Source organism: Ovis aries, chromosome 2 (genome assembly GCF_016772045.2).
Source record: "Ovis aries strain OAR_USU_Benz2616 breed Rambouillet chromosome 2, ARS-UI_Ramb_v3.0, whole genome shotgun sequence".
In the NCBI taxonomy this organism is placed as follows: Eukaryota; Metazoa; Chordata; class Mammalia; order Artiodactyla; family Bovidae; genus Ovis; species Ovis aries.
The window spans coordinates 140128564-140147238 of NC_056055.1; the positions used below are offsets into that span (position 1 = coordinate 140128564).

The window sequence follows — 18675 nt, forward strand, 5'->3', positions numbered from 1 at the left end:
AATTGTAGTAAACCATCACCGGTTTATAAACATCACAAATATGTTTGTCTGCACCAAAGGAGTAAAAGTAAATACCAAAAAAGTAAAGTAAAAATTATGGGTGAATTGAGGAGTGTATTTGAGTTCAGGGAAGGTAGGATTATTAAAATGCCACATAGTGTTAAATGCTTTTAAAAAGAGCACATGTACCTCCTCAGGTAGACCAAAAGTATCTGGATAGAACAGCATGTGTTAGAGGATCGAGCAGGAAAATAGGATTTGCCATAGAAATTACCTTACTCTGTTAACTTTGGACAATGTTCCATTGACTACAACTTGCCCTTTTCTTCTAAGAAGAGAATTCATGAGAGGAAAAAGAAACTGTTATAGGGAAAGAGCAAACGAATGAAACATTAATACAGTAATATTTTTCTCTTTCTTTTAAAACGTTTAGATAGTCCTCCTATTTCAGATTAAACCAGGTTTCATTTTTCTTTCTATAGATTTAAGATAGTAAGTTTCAATTAAAAGACATTGTTTGCCTTGATGGTTTTATGAATCTCTGTCTGTAATGATCCCAACAGACTAAATTTTACAGAGAGAAATCCTCATTTCCTGGTAAATATGTGTTTACTGTCTCATGTGCCCAGCACTGTGCTTAGAGGCTGTGAAGGATACAGAACTGGTGCTCTCAATTCTGTGCTGTGCCCTTTCGGGAAAAACAAACTTCTTTCCTCCTTGAGGCATTATCTGTTACTCTAGTATCTTATCTTAACACATTCTTAGCCCAACACTTAAACCAGGAAACTCTATGGCTATTTATGAAGAAAGGATTACTCCTGTTTTTCTCCAGCTTGGAGCTCTGTAAGGTTAAAAAACAGGTTATTCCTATGTCCACTGTAATTTTTCTTGAAGAGATTAAAACTTTAAAAATTTCCCTGCATTGCTTTAAAAAAAAATTTTTTTTTAATTGAAGTATATTTGATTTGTAATGTGTTAATTTCTACTGTATAGCAAAGTGATTCAGTTATATATATATATATATATACACATTCTTTTCATATATATTTCATATATACACATTCATATTCTTTTCCATTATGTTTATCACAGTACATATTCCCTTTGTAATATTAATAGAATGGATGGCAGTTTTCTAACAATAGTGGACCATTTGATTGATAAGTTATCACCCAGCAATGATAAGAGTACCCATTTGCTTTTCTTGAGAGGTGTTTCCAAATAATAGTCATTTGGGACTTATAACAGACATGGAAGTTGACATTGAAAAGATGAACTTGGTGAATTATCATGGATCTATTGTTATAAGAATTATCTATAAGTTGAGTGAATTGGGCTTCATATATTTAGATGATTGAGTATTTGGGAGGTCAAATGTGAAAAATATGAACTAGAAAGGATTACTTAATTGCAAAACTTCCCCTATCAATTAAAAAAATTTTTAATGTGTGATATTTAACAATTGCCTTTTAAGTGCTTAAGAAATTAATCTTGTGTATCTATTTTGTATTTTTTCATGATATGCTTAACTTCATATTTAGCAAAAACAAAGAACAACCTCAACATTTGACTTGTAATAAAAGTTGCTTAATGAAAAGAGAAAAAAGGTTGATTAAGAAATAACTATGTATATATATATGTGTGTGTGTTTAAAACAGGCAGTACTGAGAATTTGCTTCAGTATGCTCAGTTTCTAAGTGTATGATTTTTCTAGCAATAGGAAACTCTTTGTAAGTCGACTGACCTTTAGACAGCTACACTTTTTCAACCAGAAATTATTAGATACTAAGGGAAACAAATGTACTGAATTTACAAATGTATTATGTTGGATTGCTAACAATAGACCTAATTGATAAAAGTGATTTAATATATGTTGTGTTAATAGCTAAACCTCCAAAGCCTCTAATCTCTCATGGAAATATTGCTTTGTAGAACAAAATCCAATGAGAAGTTCTGGGATTCCAGAGTGAATTTGTACATTCCTTAGGGGCATTTTTGCAAGGGAGGTTGTTGTGTTTTAAAGGTAGTTGATAAGAGACCTGCACCACCAACCCCAGACCTGCACCACCAACCACCATCATGCATTAGTCTATAGAAGGTATTTGGGTGTACGTATTCCTGTACCACTCGGTACCACCATTTAGTCAAGGAAAGTTTCTGACCATTTGCAGCATACATTATAAATCAGGATGTCACTACCAGACAATCAGATTTGAACATTCCATGAACAAAGTAGCCTATATCCCCTACGAATAGATCACTTAACTATGTTTATGTCATGCTGTTGATATGCCTGCCTTTACACAAGACAGGATAGCACGTTGCTTATTTATTTTGGGAGTAAGTAATTGATCTGTATATTTACTTAATTTCAGGTTAGTTAGTCAAACATTGAAATGGATAATTTAGCATGATTGCTTAAATGCCTGAGGAAAGTATAATTATTCTTCCAACCCCCCAAATTATTCCTCTACCACCATGGGCTTGTGAAAGAATAATTTTGAGTCTTCTCCAAGTTGGGCTGATGTTGGCTGCTCTCTTAAAAAAAAACACGATAATGATACAGCACATAATGTATGGAGAGGTCGCTGGTCAGGTGTTTGGGAAAACTCTGAGGACCGCCAACTGCCAGATCAGTCCCCCAGGGAGAAGTAGGAAAACTGCAGGATATACTGGTTGAATTTAATTAATTTCTTTAAGTTATATTCTCTTTCTGGTATCACCAGGGGTATCACTGCCACTTGGAAATGTGGCAACTTTGATGCCAAGTTTGTGTACTCAAGATTGGCTGCAGAGATTTTTTTTGTTTTTTTGGCCTTTGTTTATTGCCGGAGAAGAGCTGTACCTGACATCTTACAAATAAGTTACAAACAAAAAGCCAAGATGTTGGTCTGTATCTAAGAACAAAGAACCATAAATTGCTGTACATGATTTAGTAATAAAAAGGGACTTAAACTGTAGCGTGTGAAACTGAAAAAAAAAAGCACTATCACACATATGAAAAAGTTACTCATGACGTTATTAATCAGCGATAGCTACCCTTAGCATTCTGGTCTTTTCTGTGCTTTTTTTCTTTTATATATACTTTTGGTAAAATTTTGTTCCTTTGTCTTTGTTACATTATATTACAAATATTTCTCCAAATCATTTAGTTCCTCATAACTATTTTAATGAGTTCCTAATATGATATATAGATATAGATACATGAAAATTTAATCATTTTCACATTGGATATTTAGGAGGCTTGCAATTTCATTTATCATAAATAATACTAAGATGAAAATCTCCACACATAAATTTTTAAATTCTCTGCCTCATTCCTTAAGGGATAAAAAAAGACCTAGAAGCTTGTTAAAGTGTAGAAGTAAAAGTATTAAATTAAATTAAAGAAGTATTTAAATTAAAGAATAAGTGCTTTTAAAAAGCAGGATAACTGTTGTCAAATTGCTTTCCAGATTCCTTACATCAAGGTGCCTTCTAGTTAGCTGTGTGTGAAAATAACCTTCCTGCAAACCCCAAAACAGAATATAATCATAAAAATGTTTTCCTAGTTGTATATATATTAGTAATTTACATCCTTTGATTACTAATTAGTGGGATACTTTTTTATTTCATCAAAAATTTGTATTTCTTTGAAATATCTGTGTGGATATTTCAACTTTTTAAACTGGCTTTCTCTGGCTTGTGGGATTACAGGATGTCGCAGTAATGAGTTCCTGTGCCAACCTGGGCTGTGTATTACTGCCTCCTGGCGGTGTGATGGGACCCGAGACTGCCCAAATGGCGCGGATGAAATTGGCTGTCGTAAGTGAAGAGGGGCGGGGCTCAGCGCTGTTCTGAGTGACAGAAGTGATTTCAGCTGTAACAAAGACAGAGTTGTGACTTTAATAGTTTGTACTGAGCTCCAATCTTCAGCGTTAAAGTGGCATTAAAATTCAGACCCTTTTGAGGAAGAGGTTCCGTTCACATCAGTTTGTGTCTTATCCAAGCACCTTGGTACGGAACCAACTTTCTGAGTTGTTTTCTGAAGCGTATAAGCGATTATTTCATATTATGCAGTCTGCAAATTTTGTGCACGAACAAGAACAAAAAAACAATGTCTGTACTGCTGTGATTTGTAATTCAGGGAGTCTGTTTTCACAAACAGGATGTAGTAGGATGTGGAGGAACTTGTGTGAATTACTGTGAAGTGGTCATAGAAGTGGCTAGTGCGGCTTATATTCTTAAAAATTTCAGTTAAAAACATGATATAGACACCAACTTTAACTTTTTAACTTACAAGTAATTATGAAAATCATTTTCCACGTTATTTCTTTGTTTATTTCTGTCCATAATATTCTGAAGTAGGCTTCAGATGAGGAAACTAAGGCATAAAGAAGCTGTTATCTACTGAAGGCTTCCTGCTTGCTGTACTAATCCCAACCCTTATATCCATTTTTCTCCCACCTCGCCATAGGAGATCTATCACACTATTGCAGTTTCATCCATTTTGATAGGTGAATAGGCGATGATTATAATCCAAAAACCAAGAAGGCAGGTGAAAATTTGAGTTGTTTGCCATCCTTTGGCACAACAGAACAAACTTTGGTGTATTGTTTGGATGACAGTGCACTTTGAGAATGGGAGAAGTGTGGGGCATAGGTGTTGGAGGTACTTCTCAAATTTTCATGCAGTAATGGATCACCTTGAGAGCTTGTTAAAGTGTAGGGTTTAATTCCACATGCTTGAGGTGGGGTCTGAGATTCGGCATTCTGGAAGCTCCCAGGAGATGCTGACGTTGCTAGTCTGGAAACCACACTTTGAGTAAGCGAGTAGTTCTATTTGTAGAGACATGATCATGTGTTATCTATTTGCCTCCTGGGCTTACTGAGTTCATTTTAGGTTAAACACTAGGAGCAGAAAGTTAAGAGTGTATTCTGATATAAAGGAATAACAGTTACACCAACAGATTTGTCAATGTCCCATAGCAATGATAATAGCAACATACCAATGACAATAGTGATTGTAACTAATTCGCATGGCACTTTCACATACGATGGGGCTTTCCCAGTGGATCAGAAGGTGAAGGATCTGCCTGCAATTCAGAATACCTGGGTTTGATCCCTGGGTCAGGAAGATCCCCTGGAGAAGGGAATGGCAACCCACTTCAGTACTCTTGCCTGGAGAAGTCTATGAACAGAGGAGCCTGGAAGGCTACAGTCCATGGGGTAGCAGAAAGTCAGACATGACTGAGGAGCCAACACTTCACATATGTTACTCTTCTTATTTTTTACAGCAGTGTGAGAAAAGTATAGACCCCATTTTATGATGCATACATTGAGATTCAGAGACCCTGCTCAAGATTTTAAAGCAAATAAATTGTGGAAATAATAAAATGATTTGATTTGGGGGTCTTATTTTCCAAATCTCATGGATTTTACAATTTATCCTCATGCTTTACTATTGTTGTTACAATACAACACACTTCAAGTAATGTAATAATTATAAACTAATGGTTGATTTTATTAAAATTAAAAATGTAATTAAAATTAAAATTTAATATTGTTTTGGTCATAACTTTGTATGTGTGTTTTTGTATGTATGTATGCTATTTGTTTTATTCTCTGGAATTTTGTATCTCTTTGGAATCATCATTTGTTGTGATACCATTGAGATTATTTGACAGTGAACACTGGCTAAGGTCCACAGACTCTAAGGTGTTTTAATATTTGCTATCAAATATATTGAGCAGTAGTTGACGTACTTCCTTTAAAAGGAGTATTGCTTGTTGGTATAATAGGGTGGATGTTTGACACAATGAGTTCTTTTCTGGTTTATTTTAGCCACCAGTAGTTGCCATTCCAACCAGTTCCTGTGTCCGAATGAACAGCTCTGTATCCCTGAGAGCTGGGTATGTGATGGGGAAGATGACTGCAATGATGGTGCAGATGAACGTCGGCATTGCCGTAAGTGCTTGTAGAGGAGTCTTGCTTTGGCCCTTTGGCCACCTTAAATTCTAACCTTTACAAATACAAAACACAATGAAATGATTCTTTGTAAATGAAAGAAAAGTTGAACCTTGAAGGACAAGGAAATCTGTGCCAGCCATCTCACCCAGGGGTTGGATGATACTTAAAGTGTGAATGTGCTAAAGATTTATCAATACATCCCTGTGATTTAGATTCCCAGTGTTTAATTCAGGTTATGTTACACTTCAGAGCGAAACAAAACACTTTTTGGTGTCTATATGTGAGGGTCTTCATTTGTCTGGCAGTTGGATGTTTTGGCTGCAAAGAATGAAAAAATGTAACTCAAAAAATTTAAACAAAAAGGGAATTTATTATCCACACAACAAATAGAAATGTAGCATTGTTCCAGGATTGACTGGAAGATAATGGAGAATCTCAGTTCCTTGAATTAATAACATCATCCAATTTTCTTCCACTGTTCTGCCCTCCTGTCTTTTTAGTCTGTTGGCTTTTCATGATTGCATGAAAGCTGTAGAAGTCCTGAATTTTACATTCCTATAATTCACATTTCAATATCTAGAAGAGAAAGCATCAACGTCTTGATGGATTGAGATGGAGAGAAGATACAAGGCTATAATGAACCACCTCTAGCTCTTGACCTCAGGTGTCCCCTGGAACTATCCAGCTCTGATTACTGTGTAGCATTCATCTTTGAACTTTCCCGCATTCTGTTTCATTACTTGCACATCCCACAAATCAGTGGCCATCTATCATCACTACATCCCACAAATCAGTGGCCATCTATCATCACTCTGTGTTGGTTTTGAGATAGCCATGATCCTGTTGGCATTTTCTCATAGTCATTGCCCACAAACATCACAGAAGAAACAGATGTTTTGATGAGTACTTCATGTGAGAGCTTGTTTAGTTGTTAGGTGACTAGCAGTGGAGATGCTATGAGCTTCAGTGGGTTCTGGGTGTATTTATAAAAAAAATGGGATTTAGTCCAGGAATTTTGAGGCCAGCACGGAGTATGAACTCTTCTCAGTTGGGCCACTAGATGCCTTCTTTTGAGGAAAGTAATGGAAATTCTCAATACTCATGAGTTTGACTTTGGTGTAAAGTTAAACGTGGACTGTATTAAACAATCTGTTAGGGCTTGTCAGTGCTGGTCATGTGGTCTGCCATCCAGCAACAAAGAGATGGTGGTCCTTGGGACAAAGGGGTTAAGAAGAAACCAGTGAAATATGTATAACTGTGAACGGTGGTGGTGTGGTGGTGACAGATTGCAGTCGTGAGGAAGGTACAGACAGGAGCTGCTCAAGGCCAAATGGGAGCATGGCGTATCTAAATCAGGTCCAGCTATGAGTCAGGACTTAAGGTGGATTAGCAAAATAGGAGCGGGAAAATGGTTCAGCAGTACTGAAAGGAGGAAGGAAGCATACCAGGGATAATGGGGAGCAGGAAGAAATCCTTGTTTTAGGAAATCTGTCTGGGCTCTGATATTCTCTGACTGGCCTCTCAAAGGTCCTAGAGGAAAAGGATGACCTCCGTGCTTGATTGTGAAGCTCCTGAGAGCAGTGACTATGCTTTGGTCAGCTTCTATCCCTAAGGCTTGCTATTCTGTGTCACAGGTAGTAAGTTCTTGATAAATGGACACTGAATGAATGAATGACTGGTTATTTATCTTTTGGCTCCATATGCCATTTGGTTCCATTTCCCCTTGCTGCTGGCACAGAGTAGGAAGAAAGCTGAGCTGTAGGTTGTGATGCAGTGTGTGGTGGATGACCTGTTGCTAATACTGCATAGAGGGCATGGGAACTGCCAAGGGCCATGGCTCAGGGAGATTCTATAATTTGTAAGTGGTGCTCCACACTATTTTAAATGGGTATGGATATCATAAGGTAACTCTTACATTTAAAATTTTGTATTGTGTTTTCATCACATATTTCCCCCAGATGCTTCTCTTTTTATGTGGATAATTTTTAAAAGTCCCATCATATTTCCTGCATCAAACTCACAGAATAGAATTCACATGAAAAAACCATTCATTCGATTTTGTCCGATTTATCCAGAGACAAATTTGATAAGCTACTGATGTTCTGCCTTCACCTACCATAATCACCTACCATTTAAGCCAGCTTAAATGTCTGTTTATAAAACTGACACATATTCAGTGTAGAAAGCTTATAAAATAAGTCTTCTCTAAGACTCTAAAGAAAAACATCACTTATGTTTCTGATATTCAGAAATAATTACTGTTCACCCTTTGGCATATTTCCTTCTGAGGGGAATTTTTGTTGTTGTTCAGTCGCTAAGTTGTGTCCGACTCTTTGTGATCCCATGGACTGTAGCATGCCAGGCTTCCTTATCCTTCACTATCTCCTTGAGTTTTCTCTAACTCATGTCCATTGAATCAATGATTCTATCGAACCATCTCATCCTCTGTTGCTCCTTTCTTCCCCTGCCTCCAGTTTTTCCCAGCATTGGGGCCTTTCCCAATGAGTCGGCTCCTTTGCATCAGGTGGCCAAAGTCCTGGAGCCTTAGCTTCAGTATCAGTCCTTCCAGTAAATATTCAGGGTGGATTTCCTTTAGGATTGACTGGTTTGATCTCCTTGCAAGGGGGACCTTGATTAATACCTGGAAAATTCTTATTTCATCCATCCTTTTTACTGTGTAGGTTTTCAAGCTATATTGTATTCTCAATACATGTTGATAATATAATTGTCTACACTCACAAACTTGAGTGTTTTGGGTATTTTGATAGTATGCTTGTCCTAACACCCTTGCTTTCACATTGTAAGATGTCTCCCTTAGGGTAGCCAGGTACTCTACCTGGTGACCCTATGAATTTTATGCTCAGTGTATGGGTTACTTGCCTTTACTTTTAAATTTCCTCTTTCATATTTGTTAATGTTGTCACATTTGTTAATTGATTTGTGTTCTTCAGTAATTTTTTTTTCCTTTCACAGCTGGGATAACATGCTCCAGCCGTCAGTTTACCTGTGAGAATGGTGAATGTATCCCAGGGGAGTTCAGATGTGACCATTCCACAGACTGCTTAGATGGAACCGATGAGAAAAACTGCCGTGAGTTTCTTAAAGCCTTTGCCCTGTATTTAGTTTCGCCTTTGTCCCTTTGGCATTTTAATCAATTTGTTGATGGATAAAAATGCCTACAATATGCCTCTTGTTATTGAAATCTCTTGGCAGATTCTTTTGTGGATTAGAGGTGATGTTCTGATAGGAGTCTATTTTTAGCAAGACATTCCGAGTGTGTCCTGCCTTAGCACATTAAGTTTCTGTATGTCTTGAAGTAAGAAACTTTTAACTTTATTTTTTTCGGCTTGTTTTTCTTTCCTTCTTTTTAAAATAAACTTTAACATAGAGTCACAAAAAGTTGGCAAGTACAAAACGCAGTCTGATCAATTTTAACTTTTATTACATTACGATGGTGAGCTTCTAGGTCAAATGTCTTTGGCCAATAAGAGTTTTTCCGTTCCTGTGGACTCAATGTTTTCCAGCTTACTTTTGGAAATGTGTTACATGTTGAAAATGGCTTTCTGTAATGGAAGAATACATCAGTTTGTAACTGATCACCACAAGATAAAGCCTACAAATCGCAGTGTTCTGCATACAATGAATATTTAATTATTACCATAAGCAAAATAAGAAAGTGAAATCATGTGCATGATTTACTTCTTGCAAATGAGTGAAGAGTAATCTGCCTCTTTTGAGATTTATGTAGAATTTTTAGAATACGAGAATATACTAGTTATTCTGTTGTGTCCTTCCTCTAGTCATCTAACTCTGTCTTTAGTCTCAGACATACCCATTTTCTCTCAAAGCCCTTATAAGTCTATCATTTCATACATTTTTCCAGAGCTTCCTTGAGTTTTTATGTCTTTTCTCCTGACATTCCTTCTGGTAGACTGCATTTTAAACTTCAAGGAGTTATTTAATATTTCGTATTTTAATAATCAGTGGATAGATTTTGCACCTTAGAAATCTTGATCATAAACTTCTTGGTTATTGTGTTTTCACCTAAAAATTTAAGTCTTAGTCTATTCTCCTGAGGCAAGTCTTTAATTATTTGCCCATTTTGATATGATTTTAGTTCTCTGGACTGTCCCTAAGTTCTTTCCTTTGGTAGACTGTATGAGAAGCGTACACTTTCCAATATGGCACCATGCCTGGAGTGGGAGCTGACATAAACTGGTTATGAGCACATTGTTTGTATTTACTGTACAAACTGTGCTTTTGATGGAAGAAATACTGGTGTGTATGCCAGATCCATGCTGCAGCCTAAAATCACACAGGACAATAAATAAAACAAAAAACTTCTCCAGTGCTTTCTTCCCTTGTAGGTTACTTTGCTTTCAGAGGAGGCTCTGCTATTTGTCTTTATGTCTCTATTTCCTAGCAGTTTCTGGTGAAGTTCTGTTGTAATTTCCAACTTACATGTTTTCTTTTGAAAGAGATTATGTTGCTTCTATTTCGGATCTTCTTTAACTTGAGAAAATTTATGTAAAATTTAGACTTAATTTAATACTGGCAGTTTTAGAGACAGCGGTGTATGTCTGGAGGTCACAAATGTAAGTCCAGAATCAAGGGGTCCCCTTTGAATACTTTGTAAAGCAAACAATAAATCCTTTATGGTGGCAAGTGAAGAAAATATTTTTCATTAAGAATAGAGACAAATCATACATTATATTTTGCTGTATTGTGTAAACTTCAAAGTGTTATGTAAATTCCAGTGGTTACTCTTATTAGACCGCTCACAGAGAACAATAGCACCAGTATTACAGTACTGTCTTATGAATAAAGTGACTGAACCAGCAAGGACAGAGTGGCTTGTTCAAGGGTAAGTGGTGTGTGGCAAGGCTAGAGCTCAGCTTGTCCTCTGGTCCAAGTCTGGTGATTGGTGTTCATGAAGGACTTTATTTACAGAAGGAGGAAGTCCTACCTTGTGCAAGAACAAAACGGGTGACCTGTGCCACCGGCCTGCATCTTTATCCCTTATTTACGAATGGGTAAAAAATGAATGCTTTATTGCAAATGCAGTGGGACTTGCGGAAATGCTATTTTAGGCAAAATAAAAGGCAGCCAATACAGACTATTTGGACTTATTCCATGTGAACACCTTGCAGCCAAGTCTCAAGTCACCAATACAACTGCCTCATGACTTTGCCAATGGGCCTTCTGGAAAAAAAGCTGGCAGGGTTCAGGTAGCTCTTGTAGGAATGAAGGAAAGGAAGTGAGTTTTGTAAAATGTCTGGGCTGAAGTTCATAATCAAGATTTTGTTTATATATTTTTTAAGTACATACAAATAATTGTCGAACTAGAGTTAAAGCTCATTGTTTCTGGAATCATACAAGTCATGAATCCTCCAGGGTTCATGGCCCTAAAGTGAATCTCACCACGTAAGGGGGTTTTGCATTGAGATTTCTTTCTTCCTATTTTTCTCTACCTTGTTTATTTATTGCTACATGTTATTTAAGGACTAGTATAAAAGAAATTTAACAAAGCAGAGGAAATGAGAAAAGAATCTTCGTACTTCCTTGTTAGTGCCTTGGTCTCCTGGCCATAGCCAGGTTCGTATAAGAAGGAAAGGAATGACCTGGATCAAAGTGTTGAATAAGTGCCAGCATGCAGGGGCAGGATTGGCCTTACTTTATTTTTCCTCTTTGTTTGGAGATCCTGTGGGAAGTGAGAGGGCATCAGCCACTATCTTATTCAGTTTTCACATCAGTACTACAAGGTACTTTACAGAGATCCTTAAAGATCGTCAAGAAGTAAGGGTGGATGAACCAAGATATTAACCTAGGTCTAAATCCTGTGCCCATGCCCTTGGAATATTTGTCTTTGTATAAGATGTTTACAGAACATTTTTCCTCCAGATTACATAGCTATTTTATTATTAAAACGATACATTAAAAGCTTTTTATTATGGAAAGTTTTAAACATAATCAAAAGCAGAGTGATCGCATCAGCTTATAGCTAATTTTGTCTTACCTATGTTTCCTTGTTTTTCTTTCCATTATTTTGAAGCAGTTCTCAGATCAGTTTTGTCTTTAGGTAATTCCATATCTAATTGCTAACATTCAAGGAAAGACTAAAACGTAATGCTGTCAGCTCTGTGTGTGTGTACTCCATCATGTATGACTCTTTGTGACCCGTGGACTGTAGCCCACCAGGCTCCTCCATCCATGTCCATGGGATTTCTCAGGCAAGAATACTGGAGTGGGTTGCCATTTGCTACTCCAGGGGATCTTCCCGAACCAGTGATAGAACCCACGTTTCCCACATCTCCTGCATTGGCAGGCAGAGTCTTTACCACTGCACCACCTGGGAAGCAAGTAATCAGATATCCATCCAGTTTTAAAAAGTTCTCCAAGTGGCTTATTATTTTTTATTTGAAATAAAAACCCAAAGAAAATTTATATTTTCTTTAGACAAGTCAGTTAGCAACTGACTTTTCCTGGAGTTTCCTATATTTTTATTTTTTGCTCATTGCACTTTCTAATGTTTTTAAACTGCCCCAGAACTGTACTTCCTGAAAATTTGTAGTTAGATCTGAAGTAAGTTTCTTTAGTCTTAAAAATAATGACATTTGGGTCCAATAATTATGGTGGGGAGCTGTCTCGTGCATTGTAAAATGGCTCTCAGTATCCCTCTAGTGGCCTGTGTCCACTAGAAGCCAGTAGCACCTCCCAACTGTGAGAACCAAAAGTGTCTCCAAACAGTGTCAATTGTCCTCTGGGAGCAGAATTCCTTCCCCTGCTCTATCTGAAGACAGCACTATCTAGAAACTTGTACAGTGGCAAGGATGTGTATGTCTGTATGTGGGTAAGGGCAACAGCGCTTTGTATATAAAGGTATGTATTTCCATCAGAAGGCACCTAATGTCTAACTGTCCCTTTGTGAGGTAGCAGCCATTGATGGTCATGTTAAGATCCATTTAGTCATAGGGGTACATAGCTATTTTAAACATCACTTCAAATATATAGCAGCTGTTTATTAGTTATTTAAAATTAGAATGTTTCCACATGATGAAGGATTAAGTGAGGCTTTGCCAGAAATCATTTTTGTGATACTTTGTTCTATTGTTTCTGCAGTCAGGATGCATAGGAAAATTGCTCATGTACAGACAGAATCAGTTTATGAATATGGCTTTGTCTGTTTCTCAGGAATAATATTGTCTGTAGGAATGAGTGTTCTAGGCACCAGAAACACTTAAATATAGTGATGGATGTTGGAAAATTGCCAAGAAGGACTTATTTCTTTTCCCCAAATATTTGAAAGGATCAGGAAACTTGACTCTGTAGTTCATAGTCCTGTCAGCTCAGACCCCTAGGGATATAGTTCTTACTCCTTCAAACTTTTAAGGTCAAGATCTTGAGCTGTGTCCATTCCAGGCACTCTTTTTACAGAACAAAGAGTGGTGTATAAAGGTCCACTCAGGGAGGCAGGGAGAAGGGAGGGGAAAGAATGAGTGAGATGATGAGGAAGGCAAGGGTATGAAGGTCCCAATAAAAGGATTATCCTTGAAATAAATTGTAATAAGAAATAAGTGAGTAAATAAGTGAGTAAAATAAATAAATTTATAAATAAATTTATTATTATATCTGATCTTTTTGTCTGCTGTATTCCTGTATGCACAAGTCACAGATATTTATGGTTATTCTGCTGTTTGGGAACTTTCTGAATTGTGTGTGTTTGTGTGTGTGTGTGCTCGCACGAGTGTGCGTGTGTGCGCGCGTATGTGTATAGCTGTGAAATAGGTAAAAGTTCATTTTCCCTAAGTTATTTTGCTCTTCAAGCTGGCCACCTGTAAAGTGGCACTTTCTATTAAACAGCTTATTAATTGTTAGTTTTTAAGGAACAGAGATTCGAAACTGCCATCTATGTTGCTTTTAATGAGATTAGCATCAAGGGAAACCCAGTCATTCAGAGTCCAAGATAAGCATCAGAACAGTGCAGCAATTATGGGTCATTCAACCATGGGTCATGCACTGACTTTTGGTTGTTCAAAAATAGTATAATTTTTTTCTGGTGAAGTAAACAGATTATTTCATTTTTATCAAGTGCCATATTAGCATGCTTTTGGTGTGAGTAAAACTAGTGCTAATTATCATTGGTTTGCAGCCTTCTCTTTTGTTACTTAGGAATGCCAAAGAAAGGGTCAAATCCCTGTTACAATGAAGGCTTTCTTGCTGGTAATCAGCAGTGTTTGGTCTCCCTGCCACTGGGGTGGCTTTGTCTCTGACATTTTATTTCCATTGACGTTCTGTTCTTTAGAATTTTGTATACTTTGGGCTTCCCAGGTGGCTCAGTGGTAGAGAATCCAGCTGCCAATATAGGAGACACAAGAAACATGATTCAGTCCCTGGGTGGGGAAGATCCCAGGTGTAGGAAATGGCAGCCCACTCCAGTATTCTGAAAAATTCCATGGGCTGAGGACCCTGATGGGTTACAGTCCATGGGGTCGCAAAGAGTTGAACATGACTGAGCAACTAAACACATACCTTACTCTATATATGTCTAACTGCTGAAATGCCAACTGGGGGCATAATTGAGGGTGGGTAGTGAAGCAGAGAGGAGAAGGCAATGGCACCCCACTCCAGTATTCTTGCCTGGAAAATCCCATGGACAGAGGAGCCCGGTAGGCTGCAGGCCATGGGGTCGCTAAGAGTCGGGCACGACTGAGTGACTTCACTTTCACTTTTCACTTTCATGCATTGGAGAAGGAAATGGCAAGGCACTCCAGTGTTCTTGCCTGGAGAATCCCAGGGACAGAGGAGCCTAGTGGGCTGCTGTCTATGGGGTCGCACAGAGTCGGACACGACTGAAGTGACTTAGCAGCAGCAGCAGTGGTGAAGCAGAGAGATAAGTCATTCTGTGAACAGTGATACCTGGTGACAGACATGTTCATCAAATTCAGCCTTGCTCTTACTGTGTTCTCTACTTCAGGCGAGAAGGAAGAAGCAGAGAGATGCAGCCTTTTTTTTTTTTTTAATGATTCTCGAAGTTTGAGATAGGATTCAGAACCCTGATTTCTTGAGGAAAGAGATCTTGCAAGCACATTATAAATATCTCTCATCTCTTAAAAGATGTTAAGATCTGTTTCAGCCGTTACATAGAGTTGTGTTTAATAACTGTCTCCATTTCCTCTTTCTTCTTTGAACTCACTGAAAACTGTCCATCTCCATTCTCCCCAAAACATTCTTTTTTTTAAAAAAAAATTTGTTTATTTTTTAATTGAAGGATAATTGCTTTACAGAATTTTGTTTTCTGTCAAACCTCAACATGAATCAGCCATAGGTGTACATATGTACATATGTATACAAAAACATTCTTGAAAATGTCACCAATGACCTCCATTTTGCTGAACCCAATGGTTCTTGTTTGAACATCACCTTATCAGAGAGCTACTCCTCACTGTCACTCTTTCTCATTTATTTTAATGTCTGTCCTACTCTCCTAAATAAATAAAGTTCTATGAGAGCGAAGATTTTATGAAGTTCATCACTTTCTCTCTAGTACTTTGCATGCATACGAAGTCATTCAGTTGTGTCTGACTTTTTGCAACCCCGTGGACTGTAGCCCGCTAGACTCCTCTGTGCATGGAATTCTCCAGGCAAGAATACTGATCTCTCTTCTCCAGGAGATCTTCCCAACCCAGGAAATGGGTCTCCTGCATTGCAGGCAGATTCTTTATCATCACCGTGAAATACTTTCAAAAAGCTGTGCTACTTATAATTTCACTTATAATCTCTTTATCCAATTCTTACCGTGGTGTCTAGGAAGATGAATTTCAATAAATATATGTTGTATTATTCCTTGGGACATTTGAGGCACAATTTTCCATTCTGTTTCTCAGTTATTCCATCCCCAGTGCTCATGTGAGATTTTTATTATTAAAAAAATTCCTACTCTGTCAAGTCTTATCTCGTTTGCAGATTTTGGTGATAGCTCTGTGTATGAGAAGAAGGTACTGCAGATCCAAAATCTTTGGAGCAGCCCTCTTGGGTGCTTTTTAAAACTTAGGTCTGAGATCAGTTCAGCACGAACTGAAATCAGGTAGGGATTTAGGGCTTAGGACCTAGTAGCCTAAAGGGACTGTGGTAAAGAAACTAGGTAAGTTGATGTCTTCCCTTTTTTTGCTTCAGGTTCCTAAAAAGCTGCTCAGACTAAACTTGATGTTAGCCCAATTTTAGTAGCCCTTGGGAAGATCATATTTGCTTTCTCTTTCCAAGGTACTGAATTGCTATTTCCATTTTATAAATATTACTATATGTATGCTTTTCATTGAAAGATGCTTCTAATTATTTTTGCAAAGAGGCAGGAAATGCTTCTCTGTTGCCCCCTTGCACTCCCTTATCCATGGTGACTTACTTCAGGGACTGGATTAAACTGACACAGGAGGTGGGAGGGGGCCAGGGAGGGGAGTAGGCTGGTCTTCTGCCACTTTGTGGTATGTTTTCGGTTTTTTGACGTAGACTACTTTTTTTTTAATTTTTAATTTTATATTCCAGTATAGCTGGGTAACAATGTTGTGATAGTTTGAGGTGGACAGTGAAGGGACTCACTCATACATATACATGTATCCATTCTCCCATAAAGTCCCTAATGTGGACCATTTTTCAAGTCTTTATTGAATTTGTTACAATATTGCTTCTGTTTTATGTTTTGGTTTTTTGGCCATGAGACATAGAAATCTTAGCTCCCTACCAGGGATCAAACACACACCCCCTGCACTGGAAGGCAAAGTCTTAACCACTAGACTGCAAGGGAAGTCACATGGTCTGTTTTTTTGGTATGGACTTCTCTTGTTTGTCCTGGTACTCTTGAAAAGCTGTTTCTTAGCGTAGGGTTTCCTGGAGTCCCTAGATTATATCAGATTGAAGTCCTTAGTAGAATATAAAATAATCTGATGAAATTTATATTTGACCTCACTTCTCCAGACTTACCAAAGTGAAATGAGAAACTAAATGGGGGGGAAAAAAACACCACAAACTTTTTTCTTGGGTTTTCTTCTTCTCTTTCTTTTCATATGATTTTTTAAAATCTCTTCCTTTCATTCAGTTTCATTCTTTTCCCTATAAATTCCTCTTCCTATTACTCTGAAGTCTGTAAGTACTAGAAGTACCTATTATAGTGGTTAGGAATACGCACTGTGGGGCCAGGTTGACTGAATTTGAATTCTGATTCTCCAGCTTACCAGTCATATGACTTTTTTTTCAAATTGTTCAACCTCCTTATACCTCAGAGAGGCACAGATACAAGATCTATGAAATGGGAATAATAGTGGTAACTACCTCATTGGGATGTTACAAGGACAAAATAAGTTCATATGTATTGAGTACTTGAACAGGCTTCTGGCACATCATTTTCAATACGTGTTTTTGATGATTATTGTTGTTTTTGCTTATTTAACTCTGGGGATAGTACTTTTACTAAATGCTGGCAGTCAAACTAGTAAACTTTTTCTGGCAAATCATTACTCTGACTGGATTATCCTGCCTTGGAACTGAACTAACAAAGTTACTCATAAAGGATGACTCTAGGACCTTGGAAAATCCCAGGTGCTATTCAGGACTTATTTCTTGTTTTCCTTTTAATCTTGGCTTAAGCATCATAATATACCTTTAAGATACCTTCTCTTTCTTTAGAATCAGTTTGTCTTCTTGGCTATTTTGTCAAATTCTGAGAATAGAATGTATTTAGAACCTTTCTATGAAGATAATGAAGAGTAGTGCCTAATATCTGCGTCTTACTCTGCTGTGGATGATTTTCATTCAGGAAAGTCAGTGAGTTTCTCAAACCACGTCTTCCTCCTTGATTATGCAAAGAGAGCTATAGCATGGAAATTTCTTGCTCCAAGCCAGATCATTAGCAGAGAAAACACTTAAAACACCGTCAAGTACCAATCCTACATGTATATTTGGAGGCAGCTCCCAATTTCGAGGAGCAAACCTGGACATGAATCATTTTGAAAATTGGAGAAAGGAAGGGAGATGAAAGAGGATGCATTTTTTGACACTTGGAATGAAGTATGAATAGCTTTCTTGTCTCTGACCAAGCTGATAATAAATCTGTCAATCAGCTGAGGATTTGCCCTGCACACCTTCTGGTCTCTGCTGTGCCTGACTAAATGTACGGGGACACCCATAGGAAGGACTGCATGGAGCCAAAACACAAAATATAAAAACACGGAGCCAAACACAAAAAATGCAAGAAAAAATTCTTGCATTTTTTGTATCAGGTCAACTTTAGTAGTCTGGGGCTTAGTTAATAGGTACTTGTCAATCTTTCCATTAAAACAAAACTTACAAGGATGATATTCTCTGGTATTCTTATACAGTATCTTCTCTCTTACTACCCTTCCCCTTTACTGGAAGTCCTGTAGGACATTTCAACTACATGATGGATTTGTCCCATGGGAAAAAGTTTACAGGGTTAGACTCAGACTCCATCCAAGCAAATAAACCAAAAAGTTAGACTTCACAGAGATACATTATCACCAAGTATTGTGACTTCCTGTTTTCTGGGGTAGATTGAAGCTTAGTAATACTGTTAGCAGTAGAAATCTTTAAAGGAAATAGAATTTGCTCATTTCTTAACTTTGCTCAGTGTACAACTTGGACCTTTTCCTTCTGAGGGGTATTCAAAGAGGGAAAAGCTTTTAGAAACAGTTTGCCAAATCTTCTGTATATTTTATGT

General features: G+C 37.5%; 1 protein-coding gene across 2 annotated transcripts in view; it reads left to right on the top strand.

Moving 5' to 3' along the window:
- Positions 1 to 18675, top strand: part of LRP2 (LDL receptor related protein 2) — a 182818-nt gene that overhangs the window by 32260 nt on the left and 131883 nt on the right. For both annotated transcript variants that reach the window (XR_006058749.1, XM_042243763.1), the window contains exons 2-4: positions 3697 to 3804; positions 5823 to 5945; positions 8922 to 9038. Coding sequence is in view for 1 of the 2 variants with exons in the window: in XM_042243763.1 (XP_042099697.1) it covers positions 3697 to 3804; positions 5823 to 5945; positions 8922 to 9038 (348 nt within the window). In the remaining variant the exon portion in view is untranslated. The remainder of the gene's footprint in view (positions 1 to 3696; positions 3805 to 5822; positions 5946 to 8921; positions 9039 to 18675) is intronic.